We start from the raw sequence: 18,553 nt of genomic DNA on the forward strand, positions 1-18,553 counted from the left end.
GGGCTGAATCTATGGTAGCTCATGCTACAAACATCTTTCTATAGACGGATGCAAATGAATATCAAGCTGCCTTGGTCTCACTTGTTTTTTCTTTTTGACTAAAATGTCTAGACTCACATATGAGAATACAAGGGAATATCAGGTGGCAACAAGTTCACATGGGACTGCTGTGAGGTCTACTTCAGGGATTAGGGTAATGGTTCTCAACTGGCGGGTCTCCAGTTGTTTTGGTCTTCAACTTCCAGAAATCTCACAGCTGGTAAACTGGCTGTATTTATGGTAGTTATAGGCCAAAACACCTGGGGACCCAAAGGTTGAGAACCAGTGGATTAGGGATTTCTGGCCCTCTAAATGCTATAGGTTCACCTTGATAATCATAGTAATAATTAGTTATGCTGGGCAGGACTGATTTGAGGTGCCACACCTGCAACATCTGGAAGGCAACATATTTCCCATCCTATTACTTCTGAAACAGAAATCCTGCCTTTAAAACCATGTCATTTTGTTTCTTTGAAAGTGTGCTAGAGTCTTAGGGCCCTTCTACACTGCCATATAATCCAGAATAGCAAGGCAGATAATCTACATTCTACACTGCCAGATAATCAGTTCAAAGCAGATAATCTGGGTTTTATATGGAAGTGTAAAAGGGGTCTTAGATGTTTCTGACACAGATATATTTTGATAGAAATATTTAGTTTTAGTTCTGTCAGAATTAAAAACTTGAAGAGACCGTCTAAAAGGGGTATTTGTGTCAAGTTTCTCTAAAATTCCCAGGAGCAGATAAAAAAAGGACACACTGCCAAGTGAATGAAGGATTCAGTTAATGTTAGGAGTTAGGTCAGTAAGCATAACAAAATCATGAAGTGTTCAGAAAAGGGAATTGCTACCACTAGTGATAAGAAATCTTTCATATATTTAGGATCTAGTTTAGGGGTGAGCAATTGCAAACACGGCAGGGAGATTTTTTTCCCCTTCCTCCATCTGCTTGGCAGGCAGCAGCAGTGTATTTCTGCATTTCTGAAATGACAACATGGTGTCACTTTCTGGGTGTTATTTTGGCTATTTTTTTCCCCTTAAATCTGTTTTGGGGAAATTTTGTACCTGGGAGACCAAACAGTTACCTTTTTAGATGGTTTTGGGTAATTTTTACCCAAAAATGTTTGGGGCTAAAACAGTGACCCCAAATAATACCCTTCAATTTAAAAACATTTTGGAGGGAGACATAGAGTTTTTGAGGGGCTTCTGCAGGTTTCCAAGGCTACATTTAGGGGTCGCAGGGCCACACTTTACCCACTGAAATAGTTTATTAACGAAGTTGACCAGCATACATGACATTATAGTACAACATCAGCTGAAAAGAGATGTTATTTGACAAGCATAAAGCCTGCTGCAAACAGAATGAATTCTAGATATTGGTGATACAGTTCCATCTGCACAATTTTAATCCACTGACTCTCCATCCTGATTTAACAATATTTGCTATATCTAGTGCTCCCTGAAATGAACCCAGGGATATTCCAAAACTCTGATTAAATTATATCAATCTAGGCCACAATGTTTTTCTGAATAAACTGACTCTGAAAAACTGCTACATTGTCAAAATTAAGCCTCCCTTTAACTCTGTTGAATATGTGGTCAAGCTAAAAAACTAATGAAAGAGGGGAAAAAAGCCTCACAGCTTTCATATTATTTTCTGTTATTTAATTCAGGAACTCTTTCACAGTATCTTTGACAGAAAAGCTCCCCTATAATGCAAGACTACTATAGCTTTACAATAAATAGCACATAAAATTTTGCCCTAAAACAAATGGCTATTCAATGAGGCTATCAGTTTTATACACTTTATAGTTGCTAATAATCCATTTGGATACAAGAACGTATAACACAAACCCTCAAAACATTCAAGAGTATATTCCCACAAAAAGGGAATCCTTGAGTTCACACAAACATAGAGAACAGGGTCTTAACATTGCTACACTTCCAAAAACTTAGTTTCCATTTACCCTTGGAGTTACATTACCAACATTCACCCCAGTAGCTGGACAGAACTGCTCTTGACCTCATGCCATCAGGGTTTTGTAAACGATTTTAGGCTGCATGGTTGCGTGATGATTCTTGCAAGCATGTAGCATAGACTATTCTCAACACTGACAAGCAGTAAATGCCTGGAGATAAATGATCAATCTACCCAATCTGAATGAAAGATTTTAAAGCTACACTATGCTAATGACTTTATCATTCACTGACCATGCTATTACAGTTAGTGTGTAAGAGTGATAAAGCACAATTACATTCATACACTCTACAAGGGATCATGGCTACTGACTTCAGGAAAAAACTCAAATACAAAGTGTGGCTATTTTTAAAAGAGGTCCAGTCAACACAGGTGACGTGCAGAATCTTGAAATGCAAGTTAATGTCATCTGTTTAAGTTTTGAAAATACTGATGAACAGTTTTAAGGAATAGTTAATGGCAAATTAAAGCACTCAGAAAACCAAACTTTACTTCTATTTTCAACGTTCAGGTAGGAGTGCCATTGCTTTTGTAGCCAAAGTAGACCCATCCATCCATAAAATTATTAAATATCTGGGGGAATTCCTGATGAAGTGGAAGGGATCCCAAAACATGCTAATGAGGACTGCCTATGTTCAGTTGCCATGAAATATTGACGAACTTAAGGGAAAACTGGGCAGAAGAATAGTGTGTGGCTAAATAAGTGAAAACGAAACTCCATACTGCAACATTTTCACTTTCCAGCTATACGGAATAAGCTTTGTCCATGCCATATGGTTATGTTGATAATTCAATAATCCAGATTATACTGCGTCATATTATATTCTGAAGGAATTTCACCTGAGGAAAACTCACCAAATCTTTTTTTTTGGCTGAGGCTCAACCTATTTCCTGAAGGCCTCAAGTGCTATCAAGAGGCCACCATGGGAAGCATCCCCTCTTTCATACACAATATTAGCCACTTACCTACAGGACTAGTTGAAACTCTCTGAGAAGGAGGTCGAAATCCTGGAGCCTTGGAATTATCAGGATGCACATTTTCTATGTGCCCCAGCACAGAGTTACCCAAATATGTCGACTGAACAGTGAACGATGGATCGGCTGCCGCTCGTGTGGACAGTGGGCAGTCTCCCCATCCTTGGTTTGCGGGCACCTGATTACTATCAAAAAGACTACTAAAGTGATTGAAGAGTGTTGCTGGCCCAAAGGTGGGAGGCAAGGACTTGTTTGGTGCATTTATATGCATCTGAGAGCCATTCATAACGTTCACAGGTGATGACAGCTGAACTGCAGGGGGTGGGCCCTGGGAAGGTGTTAAGGGTACTGCATTTGTAACAAAAATAGACTGAGGTTCCTGATGTAGAGCTGCATTTGGTACCATTGAATAAAATGAACCTCTAGGCTGCATCCGGTGAGAAACTCGGGGTGCTGGTACAGCTAACTGAGGTAAGTTACTGTTGTCCTGATTATCTGCAGCAACCGATCGAGGAGAAGCTAAGCTTAATGGAGTGGGTTCTGAACTGGACGAAAAAGGGAGGGATATGGGAGGACTTAAGTCAGACATACTGGTTGGCAGTGTTTCATCTTGGGCATTACTTGGAGGAGCTGCAGGACTGCTGGATGCACATGCTTCTGCTGCCCCTGAATTGCTGCTGCTTACTGAGATATTGCTGCTAGCAGCAACTGATGATGGTACACATGCATTTCCAACTGCTTGTTCTGGTGTTGATGCCTTTTCTTTGGGTACTGGTACAGAAGGAACAGCCTCCGTTTTCAATGCAGATTGCTGGGCTGGTGGAACATTGGGCGATAGAAATGTGGTGGGAGCATGCCCAGTGTTTTCAGGTGCAGGAGAGGCTGAAGGCAGTGTGCTACATGTGGTCGTCACAGTTGAGATTGCTGTAGTCACGGTGCTTGTTTTAGGAACGCACGCAAACAACTGCTTCCTGGCAGATGATGGAGTCCGGTTGCTTGTCACACAAAGCGGCTGGGAGGATGCAACAGCCGAAGACACAGTGCCAGAACAGCTAGACGCTAAACCCGTAGTCTCAGATTGCAAAATATTGCCATTCTGGTTGCTGACACGACTGGAACTGTTATGCTTTGGAGAACTATTTGTGCTGCCCGGGTTAACTGGCCTCACTGGGAATGGTCCCCAAGTGTTTGGAGAGGCTGAAAAAGTTCCTCCAAACTGGGCCATAGGTAAGCGAGGGTGACGGATCTGTTGCATAGTTTGGGCAGCCAAAATAGCAAAGTGAGGATGTGAATAAGCCAAAGGAAGCGAGACCGGAAAAGAAGAGCGCACGTTTGCTGGGACATTCTTGCTTAACTTGTTAGCAGACTGGAAAGTGGACAGCGTTGACGACTGTGAGGTGACAAGTGATGGCGTTCCAAGGGGAAATGAGTTTTTGTTTGATGCTGAAGCAGTACTGACACCAGATGAAAAATTTGTATGAATTGATTTGGTGCTGGATGCAGGTGTTCTTATGTGGGTTTTAGGAATTAAATCTTCCAGTTCCTTGGCAGGATCTTGAATGAGAGCGTTAATAAGCTGTACTGCATACCTTGTTGATTCTGTCCCACCCCTGAAAAAGGAAGAAGTGGTGTCATCACTCAAATAAAAGTGTCAGTTGAGTACACTTAAATCCATTCCAAAAATTGAGATTTAACCATGACATCTAAAGCACAATACCTTATTGTGATCATTCTTTCTCCATTTTTATCTTTCTGCTTATCCACATCAATATGAGCGCCAGTGACATCCTGGATTGCTGTGATGTTGCACCCACCTCTTCCCATTATTCGAGACACAACTGATGCTGGGACAGACAGCTTTTTTGACCTAAATGTCAAGTGGTATAAATGTCTGAGAGGCTTTTGTTTTCTGTCTCAATCATTTCAACTATATTTTAATATGCAATTCATACAACTGGCTAGACTTCTTGAAATAGTGCATTATTTTTACTAATGTTCTGTTAATGTTCCTAGTCTTCCACAATAAAACAGAGCTTTACTGGTTTTTCAAAATGGTCAAGCCTTACTAGATATACACTGTTCTGGGCAAATGCATCTTTGTTTAACTTATGATAAAAGTTCTAATGCTACCTGGACCCACAAATTACATGTTACATTTTGCAAAATAATCCCAGCAAAGATCAAATCCTTTATATCTTGTTATATATCACTTATTTTACTTCACATAGTGAAAGCTCCTAGCAATTCTACCCACAGCTGGTTAATGTTGCATAATTTGAAAAGGGATATATTGCTTCATGACACATTATACATTATTAACAAAGATTTAAAGCATGTATGTCACCAATGTGTTCATGTGAAACAACTAAGTACCTTTGGCACTAGTTATTCTCTGCATTCTAGATCAAAGTCCTTCTAATCTCTCTGTATTCCACTGATGGCACTGTGGCTTACGTGGAATGAACAACAAATTGAAAACTACAAATGAAGCATTTTTAGATGAGTTTCAGACAACAGTGAAGGTAACAGAACAGTCTAGTTCTGTTTCTATCTTTAAAGTGCTGATAGATATTTTAGCTAATTCTATTATTCTCTTCACCTTGACCAAAGGTAAATAATTTTAAATCCCTAAAATCTACATAATTATAGAACATATGGGTCAGACTCAAGGCCCATGGGCCAAATTTAGCCCGTCATGTCATTTAATGTGGCCCTCCAGATGCTGGACTATCATTCCTGTATTTTTTATCATTAGACATCATGACTAGAGCTGATGGGAGTTGTGATAAAGAGGTTTGAATTTATATACAAAGCTTGTTGATAAGATGCCTGATATTAAAATGTTCTTTACTCTTTCCCCAACCTCAGAGCCACAAGTGCTGTTGGGTTGCAATTTCCATTATCCCCAGTCCACACGGCAGATAATCAAAGGTGATGGTAATTGTTATTCAATAATATTTGGGGACTCAAACTAGGTAAAAACTAAAGAGCACCAACCACTATGTAAAAAAAGAACAATGTATCCATGGATTCTCCATCCATGGTTTCAATGGCCCTTTGAAGGCAACCATAAGATTGATGAAAATTAGTTTAACACCCCTGCTCTAGAATACCATTCTTATTAATTATTAAACACTTAATAAAAAGTCCTTAAAACCAATGGTATCGCCTCTAATCATAACTGCTTCCTATAGTTCTGAAAGAACGCGAGTTTTCCAACTCTCCCTCACATTGATTTCACTTTCTTACTCTCAACTCCTACACATAGTGGCACATGAGCCACTTTAACATCCACACCTTGCTTTGCTACAGTTGGCTTCTTTTCCCCTTAAAATTTTAAATAACATGCAGATCTTAGTCATAACCACACCTACAAATAATGAATGCCTGCCCCTCTTTTATTCTAATACAGAACTCTGTGAATAACATAAAAATACCTTTTTGCTCCTGAACAACAGCGCCCTCCCCTCTGTAGCTGAAATTGTTCAATTGATGTTGACTGCAGACTGTTGCTAGGAGAAGGGTCTTTTAAAACTCTGCCAACTTGCCTATCATTCAAGATTGGAAAAGACATTTTCGGGATAGGAAGATAAAGAGAAAATGGTTTCACAGGCAACAAATTGAAAGAATGCCTACCAGTATACTTTTATTCCTAGGATCAGATCAAAATATGCTCTGTCAGCCTTACAGAAATCTTCGGGTTCACTAGAAGCCATGCAAATAAGCCTGTGATATGGGATTCATTTGCCATGAAAATCATTGGAGTGATCCATCTATGAGACCCAATTAACACTGAAGATTTTTTGTTTGGAATGGAATAATCTGTATGCACATGTGTGCTGATTTATGGCAATCCCATCAATTTTATAGACTTACTACGCAGGGCTGAGCTTATTTAACTTCCAATACATGATATTAATACTTACTCCTATACCTCATAATATGACTTACTCCTATATATCATAACATGAAAAATCAATGTATTGTATATGAACAAGGCTGGTATAAGCTAAATATTTACTATTTGTTGAATATTAAATCTATCAAATGCTCCCCTGACTATGCTATTCAATAAACACCCAAACCCTTGTCTACTACATTAGCCACACTATTATCCCCAGTCTGACACTGATTAATCAATCAAGTTCATAAATGCATTCAACTAATTTCATGAAACGGAATGGAAGTAAATGGAATAATACACACCTTCTCACTACTTCTTTCCAGCCTTCTTCTCGTTTTTGACCTCTTTTCGGACTAGTCAGATTCAGCTTTATGTTTGGAGATGACAGAGGCAGGGATACAGATTTATAATTTGTTGTTAGGGAATTCGGATTAGCATCACCTTCAAGTCTACAAAGGAACAAATTAGATATGATTAATTGCTTCATACTGAAGTACCAAATATTCCAATAATGACGTTTTATGTTCTCTAATGATACAAATTGCTGATCAACACAAGGAAGTGAGATCCTCAAAGTACTAAGAAAGCATACGTTTCTTTTCCAAGGGAGGTAAAGCCAGCATAGAATTCAAAACATTTGTTTACCACTTAGGAAGTTATATCTTGAGTTTAGCAGCTATCTGAGAGTGCTGAAAATTTGAAAAAATGTTATAGACATTTGCTAGTACTTAATGAAGATAAGAATAGCATTTGCTACATGCAAAACAAGTATCTATTTATTAGATACTTGTATTTACTATTTTTAAAGTGATATATGTGCATCCATGTATGTGAATTCTGTATTTCACAGGACATTTCTTGAAACTGTTCAGAGTGAAGCACTATCAAATTTTAGTGAGAATGATCTGCTTAACTATAATGACTTGTAATTTTCTGCTTGGTTTCTATGAATTGCCATAGCAATCAATACCACTGTTTGCAACAATGAGAGTAGAAGGACTGTGGAAATATGAAATGGTTATGCAGAGAATATTAATTACAGGTTAACTGACTCTTTTTCTTATTCTCACTACACATATGCTGAAAAATGCTCAAAACTAGATATATGTTGGGATGGCACTTTAGATCCCATTCTTGGGCCTGTAACAACAACAACAATTACTTCTACTACTTTATTCTTACACCCAGCCAGCATCTTCCAAGCGGGACTCAGGGTGGCTTACATATGAGACAATGCCCATAGACACAATACAAACAACCCATCAAGGTAAAAACATAAATCAAAATAAAAACAGTACAAAGTAACAAAACACAGTTTCAATAAAACATCAGAATATCAAATAGCCGTGTATACAATACTCAGCAAAATCAGTTGCCATAGTACAATGGGCCTGATCAGGATATGCAAGGGCTGGGCAAGGGCATGGGGTAGTGCAAATACAGCGAGGTATAGGATAATGTGAAATAGCAGCATAATCTTGTGGAATTGGGCATTTCTGACTAGGATACTAGGCATTGTCAAAAGCAAGCTGAAACAACCAGGTTTTCAGGTCCCTATGAAAGGTGGCCAATGTTGGGGCTTGTCTAATTTCCCATGGGATAGAGTTCCAAAGCCGGGGGCCACCACCGAGAAGGCCCTCTCTCTCGTCCCCACCAACTGCACTTGTGACGGAGGTGGGAGCAAGAGGAGGGCCTCCTCAGCAAATCTTAGAGCCCATGCCGGTTCATAGAGGGAGATGCAGTCTCGAAAATAAGTAGGACCCGATCATTTAAGGCTTTATAGGTCATAACCTCACGATTGACCAAGAGGACCTTTGTCTTGTTGGATTAAGTTTCAGTTTGTTAGCCCTCATCCAGTCCATCACAGCTGTCAGGCACTGGTTCATGATCCAGGAGGCTTCCCTGGAATTTGGTGGAAAGTAGTAGTAGTAGTGTGTCATCTGAATACAGATGTCACCCAACTCCAAAACCAAGCAGTTTCATGTAGATGTTGAATACCATAGGAGATAGAATGGAACCTTGCAGGACCCCACAGGTCAAATACAAAGCATTTGATAAACATAAAACTGACTCCCTAGAGGTGTCTTGAACTGCTGTGGCATTGGTCAATGTTATACTCTTCACCAAAAAGAAAAAGTAGCATTTGTGGTTACAAAACATTATTAGCACAAAACATGCATGGTATAGGTCACTGCTTCTTAAACTGTGTGTCCCGACCCCAAATGAATAATCTGGTAATAGTAAAAAGGGTTTGGATGCCACCCATTTACACAAATCTGTTAGCAAGAGCATGCAATTTTAACAGTGGAGTCTGAAGAAAAATCTTTAGCCGTATTCCACAAAAAGGGGCAGGAGAGGTGGCGGCAAGTGGTATATGGGCAGCAGGGAGCACGTTAACAGGACTGGTAACATGGAAGCACTTCTCCTTGAATCTAGTTTAGAAAACTTTGTAAATGCCGATTTACTATCAGAGTCATATAAAAATTTCTCAGGTGGAAAGGGGTTGTGAATGGAAAAAGTTTAAGCAGCCCTGGTATAAACAAAAAGATCCCCCTCACCCCTTTCCTAGTAAAGCCTAGGAAAAGGCAATGGAAAAACAAAAATAAGAACACTGAGGAAGGTAGGCTAGTAAGAGAAAACAAATACAGTTTTTCTTAGTAATAGTGATTAAAAGAGAACTGGCGTGAAATTTACTCTCTGGACCATGTTAGAGGAGTATATTCTTCACAACATATATTTGTACATTTTAACTGTAAAATAACAACAACAACAACAACAATTTTATTCTTGTATCTCGCCACCATCTCCCTGGAGGGACTTGGGGCGGCTTACACAGGGACAAGCCCAACAACAACATAACTTATGTAAAACAATAGTTAAAACAGTGAACCAATAATTAAAACAATAACAATAAAATGAAAATATCACATAACAATCTTAAAAACTTAGCATCGATTGCACATACAACATAGAGTGACTAGTGCAAAACTCTGAGGGGCCTATAAATAAAATCTGGCAACGGGGAAAGAGCAGGGAACAGTTCATTAAAGTGCTTAGTCATATAGAACGAGGGACAGTGATAAAGTGCAGTATGATTTTATAAAACAGGTTACATGTCTGGTAAGCTAATTCACTCTCTCTGAAATCAGTGGAAGTGTGTGGACCAAGAGGAAGTAGAGGGAGGGAAGGTCTCACACTAAATGTATAGAGGAGGTGTCCACATGCTTGAAGTCTATTCCGCTTACAATCGTGGAAAGGCCATTTCCATACTACCAAGGAAATCTTTTGCCCACTTGACTATGACCTTTAAAAAAAGGGCCTCAAGCATCTAGTTTTACAAGAAGACTGCAATTAGTTGGTGTTACTGAGATGAGATGCCAGTTGTAATTATTTTATCCCGTTGTCTGTGTCAGTTTGTTTTGAATATATATCCTATGTTGTAATAGACATTGCTAGATGTTTTGTAAAGGAAAATTAGATTATAAATCTTTCAAAATAGGTCTGTGACTAATAAGCATCACATATATCTAGAATATGAACACAGACCAAACTCTTGTAATTCATTATGCAACAGTTCTCAGTATAAAAATAAATAAATAAATGGGGAATCTTAAGTTATGTATAGTCACATTCAAAATGAAATCTCAACCAAGGAGTACAATGGAAACATAGATATTCAAATATCTATATTTAACTATACACAATTGGTTATGTTGGTTATGTTTTCATGAGATTGATAGAGGTATACACCTACTTTTAATTTTAGGATTTGTAAACAGTTTCAATCCCAGGTCAATACTGTCATCAATTATGAAGACTGGAAACCAAATTCTGTGCATTTGCAAACATTTCCTTATCAGCCCAGCTTGAGAAAGACATGTTGATAATTTTAATCTACCTAGGAAAGCAGACAGAATTAATGACTCACCTGGTTTGCACTTTGGAAACTGAGGTGTTAGTCTTGTCTTCCTGAGAAGGGAGCAGCACTGAGGAATACCGTCCGTCGCTTGAAGAGTGCGTGTCCATAGTGAAGTTCAGTTCTTGGCTTTTGCCTCCACTGCTACTCTCACTGTTGCAATCTGTGCTGTCTAAGTTGTCAGAATCACTGTTCCCTCCAGCACTACCACCTCTTGGCTCTCCATTTATTTTGTTTTTATCTGCTTTTTGCTGTGCTAGAGTTATATGCTGGTCTGGTAAGATGATCTGCACATTTTGAGGAGTGTCTTTTGTTTTATTCTTCTTATTTTTCCTGTTTGTGCTGGGGGTTGTTACAACATTGGCTCTCTTCTTCCCAAAAGCATTTGTGAAAGTAGCAGATGTTGCTGATATTCCAATGGTAGTTGTAGTGGTTGCACTTGGAGGCTCCAATGGAACTTCTTGATCCACTGAAACATAGGTAATTAAAATACATTGTGAGCAAATATTTCAGTGCAGTATTTCAGAACTATAACACTAGCCAACATAGAAGTTGGTGCCTCAAACGCTAACCTTGTTTCTGGGTATATTTAATCTGCTGGTTCCAAAAATGGCTTCAGTTCTCCGCACAGCTCTAGTTTTTGAGATATAGAAAATATGCCATCTACCATCTGCTTACCCACAGAAAACCATAACCATATCTAAGAAACTAGAGCTGATACAGTCTATCCAATGCAATTTTTTTGAATCAGCACCACAAATAACCCCAGGAACAGGCCTAAAAACCAAGACACCAAGAAAAACATTTTTGTTGGGCTGTGTAATACTATGATGTCCAATTTGAAATATTTTTCTTGAATTTGCACCAGACTAGGTCTTTACTTAACTGTTCCAATGAATTTCTTTGAACACGTCTTATGAACGGCTAACTTTGTTTATTCATCTGTTCATAAACTATGCATAAATATAGTACTTTACAAAGCAAAATTGAGATTATAACATGAATATTTATAATAATTCAGACAAAAGCTTTGTTTCTGTGGGGATGACTACTAAGCAGTTTAACTCAGGAACTTCAAGACAAGATGAGATCTTGGTTAAGAGATTTAAGGACCTAAATAAGTGAAATTAATAGGTCAAAAATTATGTTATCCCAGTAGTGTGGGAGCTACATCACTTTCTGCATAGTAAACTAACACAGTAAGACCTAGGCTATCTAGGTGGAGCTGCAGCATTGGCTCATTTCATCCAGTTCACGTCACAGAAACAAGTGGTGCAACAGTGATTCCCAGCAACAAATGTTATATAAAAACAAGTCCAGGATATATGTGCTCTGTGGAACTAGTACCATGTACAAAGGTTATAATGATAAATTGAAGAAAGGAAGAGAGATCTGATTGGCAAGAGGTGATCAGCAGCAAGTAAAAATATTGTACCATACTTGAGATATCAATGACACTTAATTAATGAAGTCAAGGCAATAAGGAGATTATGAGTGACTGCACTCATAAGTATTACAATTGTAAACATTCCATTTCACTTTGCTAAATCCTGAAACCCTACCCAACTAAATTTAGAACACTTCATCATCTCCCCAGATGTTTTGGCCTTCAACTCCCAGAAATCCTAACAGCTGGTAAACTGGCTGGGATTCCTGGGAGTTGTAGGCCAAAACACCTGGGGACTCACAGGTTGAGAACCAATGATCTAAAGCAAGCCTGCACAAAATGCAGGATCCAGGTGTTTGGGCCTCCAGGTCCCAGAGGCATTAGCCAGCTTATCTAATAGTCTGGAATTTTGAGAGCTTAAGGCCAAAACAGCTGGAGGGCCACGGGTTGTGCAGGACTGAAGAGTTGAATCTTAGTTAGTTATAAGGCAAAGTTAATTCCCCACCATCATCATCATTTTCCTCTTCGTCTTCATCTTCTTGTAGCTCTAGGGTTTCTTTAGGTTTGTGCTCCTCATCCTCCTCCTGTTTACGTTTCTGTTCTTCCTTTTTCTTCTTCCGCTTTTCCTTCCTCTTCTCTCTTTTTGCTGCAAGAGCCTGCTTTCTACTCTCTTCTCTGGACTGTGGAAAAAAATCACATACAATGTTTGTGATAGAACAAGATAAAAGATGGATTTTACTTTAGTGCTGACACTGTAGAAACGTGTCAATGAGGCAGGCTTACAACAGGATTGGCAGTGTGTCCTATAGGGCACATCCAATACGTTTAGGTACCCATTGTACCCACATGCCAGTGCCGTCCTTCAGGTGGGGCTAAGCTCAGAAGAGGAGGTACAGGTACACATATTTGGTAAACAACTAACACAATCACCTGGATGAATTAAATCCAGTTCCTTTCATACAATACAACTATAGGCCAATATTATACCTATAGATACAAGTTGTTAATGTGACATTGAGCCAAAGTTTCTGTTCTGGATGTAACAGAAGACTATGGCTTAATACAAGCCAGAAAAAAGTAGCAAGTGAAACAAGGAAAAGCAGCGAGTGAAGCAACAAGGTCCATGGCTATGAAAGTATATAACAGTCAAAATTCATACACGGAGTCACTTTGCAATCTTCATTATTTTGGAAATCCATTAATTCTGCTCCCCTCTTTATATCTTGTCGTTTAATTACAATTACTTTATTATATTATATACAAGATACCCATAGGAAGATGGTGAGAGGGTAATTAGAGAAAGTGAGGATAACTGAATTTTTCAACTCCTGAATCAATAAACATTTGATTTCAGATCATGTTAGCCTGTGCAATGAACAGAAATGAAGTATTTAACTGAATCTTCTATTTGCCCCTTTAACATACAGGCTTGACTGCTATTTGAGTGCTACTGAGGATTATTCAAGAGAATGACATATTATGATTTCTTACCTTTTCCAAATCCAATTCTTTCAGCAGGATGCTTGCATTCTTATTTGCTTCAGCAGCTTGCTGGTCCTTAGCCTTCACAATTGTTTCAACACACTGGTGACATTTTTTCAACAATTCCTATAAATGAAAGACAGAAACTAGACATATGTGCAACGTTTGGAAAGCTCTACTTGGAAGTTTAGGAAAAAACAGTATTTGACACATGAATTGAGCAATTTTCCCTCCAGCATATTTCTGTATCTTGTCACAAGAAGCTGAAATGTAGCAGTGTGAACCACGGGGCACCAACCAGATCTTGTGAGAATCATACAATTAGTGTTGAGATTCCTCCCTTCAAACTTCTAAAACCCTATTTAATTACACCTTTATTCGGACGAAACAGTATTACCAAACAGTGAGAAAAATGCCCCATTTCCCAAATTTCTAGAAGTGGACAAGTTGGAGACATACTAAGCAAACAAGGAGAGAAACAAAAAAAGGCTGGCTTGATGCTGTAGTCATACAGTTTAGAAATCAGAGCCCTAAAGAAAGTTAAGTTTCCATGATTCAATCCAGATTTTGTGACTTCAATGTGCTTTTTTCTGTTTTTTCATGGTATCATTTCTGCCTAACATTCTAGCCAGATGAATTGTTATGGAAAACGTGGATAAGTGCTCACTATTTTGAGACGCTAGAGTCAGACATAATAAAGATAAATGAAAATTTTATACTTATCAATGCATAATTATTTTTAAATAATAATTAAAATACATTAAGAATTAAAAAGATAGAAAGGTAAAATGTAATAAAATACAAATTATAAAATGCAAATCAAAAATAAAGAGAAGGAAAAAGAAGAAAAAAGTGACTTCTAATCTTTTTTCAGCAGTTATATAATAGTTATTCATATTCAAGAATTACAACATCTCTTTTTATAGAATCATAGAATAGTAGAGTTGGAAGAGACCTCATGGGCCATCTAGTCCAACCCCCCGCTAAGAAGCAGGAAAACGCATTCAAAGCACCCCTGACATATGGCCATCCAGCCTCTGTTTAAAAGCCTGCAAAGAAGGGGCCTCCACCACAGCCCGGGGGAGAGAGTTCCACTGCCGAACAGCTCTCACAGTGAGGAAGTTCTTCCTGATGTTCAGGAGGAATCTCCTTTCCTGTAGTTCGAAGCCATTGTTCCGTGTCCTAGTTTTCAGGGCAGCAGAAAACAAGCTTGCTCCCTCCTCCCCATGACTTTCCCTCACATATTTATACATGGCTATCATGTCTCCTCTCAGCCTTCTCTTTTGCAGGCTAAACATGCTCAGCTCTTTAAGCCGCTCTTCATAGGGCTTGTTTTCCAGACCCTTAATCATTTTAGTCGCCCTCCTCTGGACACTTTCCAGCTTATCAAAATCTCCCTACAACTGCGGTGCCCAAAATTGGACACAGTATTCCAGGTGTGGTCTGACCAAGGCAGAATAGAGGGGGAGCACGACTTCCCTGGATCTAGATGCTATACCCCTATTGATGCAGGCCAGAATCCCGTTGGCTTTTTTAGCTGCCGCATCACATTGTTGGCTCATGTTTAACTTGTTGTCCATGAGGACTCCAAGGTCTTTTTCGCACATACTGCTGTCAAGCCAGGGGTCCCCCATTCTGTATCTTTGCATTCAATTTTTTCTGCCGAAGTGAAGTATCTTGCATTTGTCCCTGCTGAACTTCATTTTGTTAGTTTCGGCCCATCTCTCTAGTCTGTCAAGATCGTTTTGAATTCTGCTCCTGCTCCTAGTTTGGTGTCGTCTGCAAACTTGATGATTGTGCCTTCTAACCCTTCGTCTAAGTTGTTAATAAAGATGTTGAACAGAACAGGGCCCAGGACGGAGCCCTGGGGCACTCCACTTGTCACTTCTTTCCATGATGAAGACGGCGCATTGGTGAGCACCTTTTGGGTTCGTTCGCTTAGCCAATTACAAATCCACCTAACCGTAGTTTTGTCTAGCCCACATTTTACTAGTTTGTTTTCAACAGCCTTTTCACCCTAATCATAAAAACCAAGTTACTGCATTATTTTATTTTTCCACAAACAATCTTTGAGAAATGTCATTAATGATCTTTGTCTAATCAAACCAGACATTTTGCTTATTTCTGCTAATTACGTCAATGTCATATACCACCACTCCATAATGTAGTGATAGAATAATAGAATCATAGAATTGGAAGAGACCTCTTGGCTATCCAGTCCAAACCCCTGCCAAGAAGCAGGGGAGGAAGTGATGAATTTTTCCATCTTTGTGCATACAACAATTTTGCTGCAGTGGTCATATACTGAAGTAATACTGAAAGAATCACGGTGCCGAGCAAAACAACAAAACTAAAGACCCTCTAACCTCGAAATTTGACAACACAACCCATCATCCATGCCTCTAGGTTGATACAACAAAACATCACGTCAAGAATCTTCACGGGGCCTGAAAAACCCAGCTGTGAGCCTGGTCCGAGCTGCAGGCCTCGTGGGAGGGAGGTCGGAAGGCCCCATGGTGGTCGGAGGAGGGGCCTCCACGCGGCGGGGCCTGTGACGCCCGCCTAAGAGGAGGGCAGCAGGGTAAGAGTTGTCAGGCTGTGGCAGGGCCCGAGCAGGCGTGGAACAACCCCCCCCCCCCCCGAAGAGCCACCTCAGCCTCCCGCCAGCCGGGGGGAGGCCGCGAGGCCCCAAGGTGTTTTTTTTAATGTTGAGGCCTGCAGAGGCAAAGGCGAGGGGGGGGGGTGTTCCAGAAAGGCGCCCCCCACGCAGAGGCGGTGCCCGAACCTTCCCCCCCGAAGAGCCACCTCCGCCTCCTGCCAGGCTGGAGGGAGGCTGCAAGGCCGCAATGTTTCTTTTGTTTTAACTATTTTCTTTTTGAGATAGAGGCCTGAAGGGATGGCCTCAAGGCCGGGAAGCGCCGTGGGCGCAAGGAGGGAGGCCGCGAGGCTGCAATGTTTTTTAAATTTTATTTTATTTGAGATGGAGGCCTGCAGAGGCGGAGGCAGGGATGGTCACAAGGCCGGGAAGAGCCCCCCCCCCCGCAGTGTCCTGAAGGCCCTGAAGAGCCGGCGAGGGCCCAGGCCTGCCACATGGGCCGGACCTGGAGAGTGAAACGGCGGCCAGAGGCCGTGAAGGCCTAGGCAGGGCCTTGCCTCCTTGCATCCCCCTCCCTCCCCTTTTCCCCTCTTCAGACGAGGGCCCTACCTTCCCAGCCTCAGCTGCCTGGGCCTCTCTCTCTCTTCCAGGGATTGGAAAGAGGGGCCTCCTGCCTGTAGTCTCAGGCAACAAATATAATATCTAAAATCAGGACATTAAATAAAGAACAACACTCTGAAAATGGGAATTCCAGCAAGGAAACAATCAAGGCCAGCTAACACCTCCCAACAAAGGATTCCCTCAGGCAGGAAGCAACCAGGCTTGCAAACAGCAAGGCTATTCAGTGCTGTTCAACCTAACCAAGCAAGATTTCCCCTTGATAGTACACCCTCAGGGTTTCAAGCCATGAGGCTACTCAGTCTTATTCAACCTGCCCAAGAAAGAATGCCCCTATGTAAAAAGCAGTCAGTCTTTGAAACAGCGAGGCTATTCAGTGCAATTCAAATTGGCTAAAAAACCATTTCCCTACAACGCAAGTACCCAGCCTTCCAAGCAGCAAACCTATTCCATTGTATTCCAGCTCACCAAACAAGGATTCACGTAAGGAGAAAACACCCAGACTTTAAGGCTGCAAGGCTATTCACTGCTATTCCGCCTAGTCAACAAATGATTGCCATCAGCCACAGCAACGCGTGGCCGGGCACAGCTAGTCTTTTATAAATTTTCCAGCTATACAGTAATCAATCTCAAAAGACAAAATTCTGGATTTAATAGTAATTTTTAACATCCTCTGCAACAATTTGTACATATAAATCTATCTCGTTTTGCTCTTTCACATGTCCATCTATCATGGTAAAATGCCCCTTCGTGTTGTTTACATTAGATACACATTTATACATTCTTAACAATTTCTATGGTATCATATACAAGCAATATAGAAGCTTATACATTTTTTTTTCTTTTAAGGTCATGACATCATGCAAATTTCAACCCTTTGATCACCTCTTTCCCCATTGATCCATCTGTATCTGATAACCAAAGATCTTAAGCCTATTTTTTCAAACACTCTTTAACTTGTTACTCCATTTCAAATTTCAACCAAAGTTTATACATTTTAGCAATTACACATACATCATCTATACACGGTTGTATTTCACATTCTAACTCACTTTGTTCAAAATTATAGATTTTTAATCCATTTTAAATCTTTCTGATCAATAAGTAAGAAAACCATTGAAAAGTGTATTCTTGTGCTATTAACTGTTCTTTTGACAAAATTTCCCTTCACAAATCTCTAGGTCAGTGGTTCTCAACTTGTGGGTCCCCAGATGTTTTGGCCTTCAACTCCCAGAAATCCTAACAGCTGGTAAAACTGGCTGGAATTTCTGGGAGTTGTAGGCCAAAACACCTGGGGTCCCACAGGTTGAGAACCACTGCTCTAGGACATCTTAATACATTTGCCATGTTGTTTCTCTCTATAAAAAACTTATTGTGATGAAACTCAAAGATGTTTTCAGACACAACCTGGGCATATGCCTACTCCATATTCTCAGTAATGATATTTAAAATCTACATGAATCTGGACTTTATCATGCCATATATATATCTATTCCTCAACATCACCTATTTTATCATTCAGACCCAACGGCAAGCTGCAAAGTACAATTTTAATGGGCTTAAACACAATCCTTCTCTTTTTTGTATTCTGTAATATTTAACTCATGTTTTTCCCTTGCCATACAGACACACACACACACACACACACACTATTGCTTAGA

General features: G+C 40.0%; 1 protein-coding gene across 16 annotated transcripts in view; it reads right to left on the minus strand.

Moving 5' to 3' along the window:
• The window catches only part of ankhd1 (ankyrin repeat and KH domain containing 1), a 112,740-nt gene that overhangs the window by 7,440 nt on the left and 86,747 nt on the right, over nt 1–18,553 (minus strand). For all 16 annotated transcript variants that reach the window (XM_062977876.1, XM_062977869.1, XM_062977873.1 and 13 more), the window contains 7 exons: nt 13,688–13,804; nt 12,702–12,876; nt 10,822–11,278; nt 7,196–7,342; nt 6,427–6,537; nt 4,707–4,856; nt 2,981–4,599 (listed from right to left, as the gene is read on the minus strand). In XM_062977876.1, the coding sequence (XP_062833946.1) occupies nt 2,981–4,599; nt 4,707–4,856; nt 6,427–6,537; nt 7,196–7,342; nt 10,822–11,278; nt 12,702–12,876; nt 13,688–13,804 (2,776 nt within the window). The remainder of the gene's footprint in view (nt 1–2,980; nt 4,600–4,706; nt 4,857–6,426; nt 6,538–7,195; nt 7,343–10,821; nt 11,279–12,701; nt 12,877–13,687; nt 13,805–18,553) is intronic.

The sequence above is a fragment of the Anolis carolinensis genome, chromosome 4 (genome assembly GCF_035594765.1).
Source record: "Anolis carolinensis isolate JA03-04 chromosome 4, rAnoCar3.1.pri, whole genome shotgun sequence".
Taxonomy (NCBI): Eukaryota; Metazoa; Chordata; class Lepidosauria; order Squamata; family Dactyloidae; genus Anolis; species Anolis carolinensis.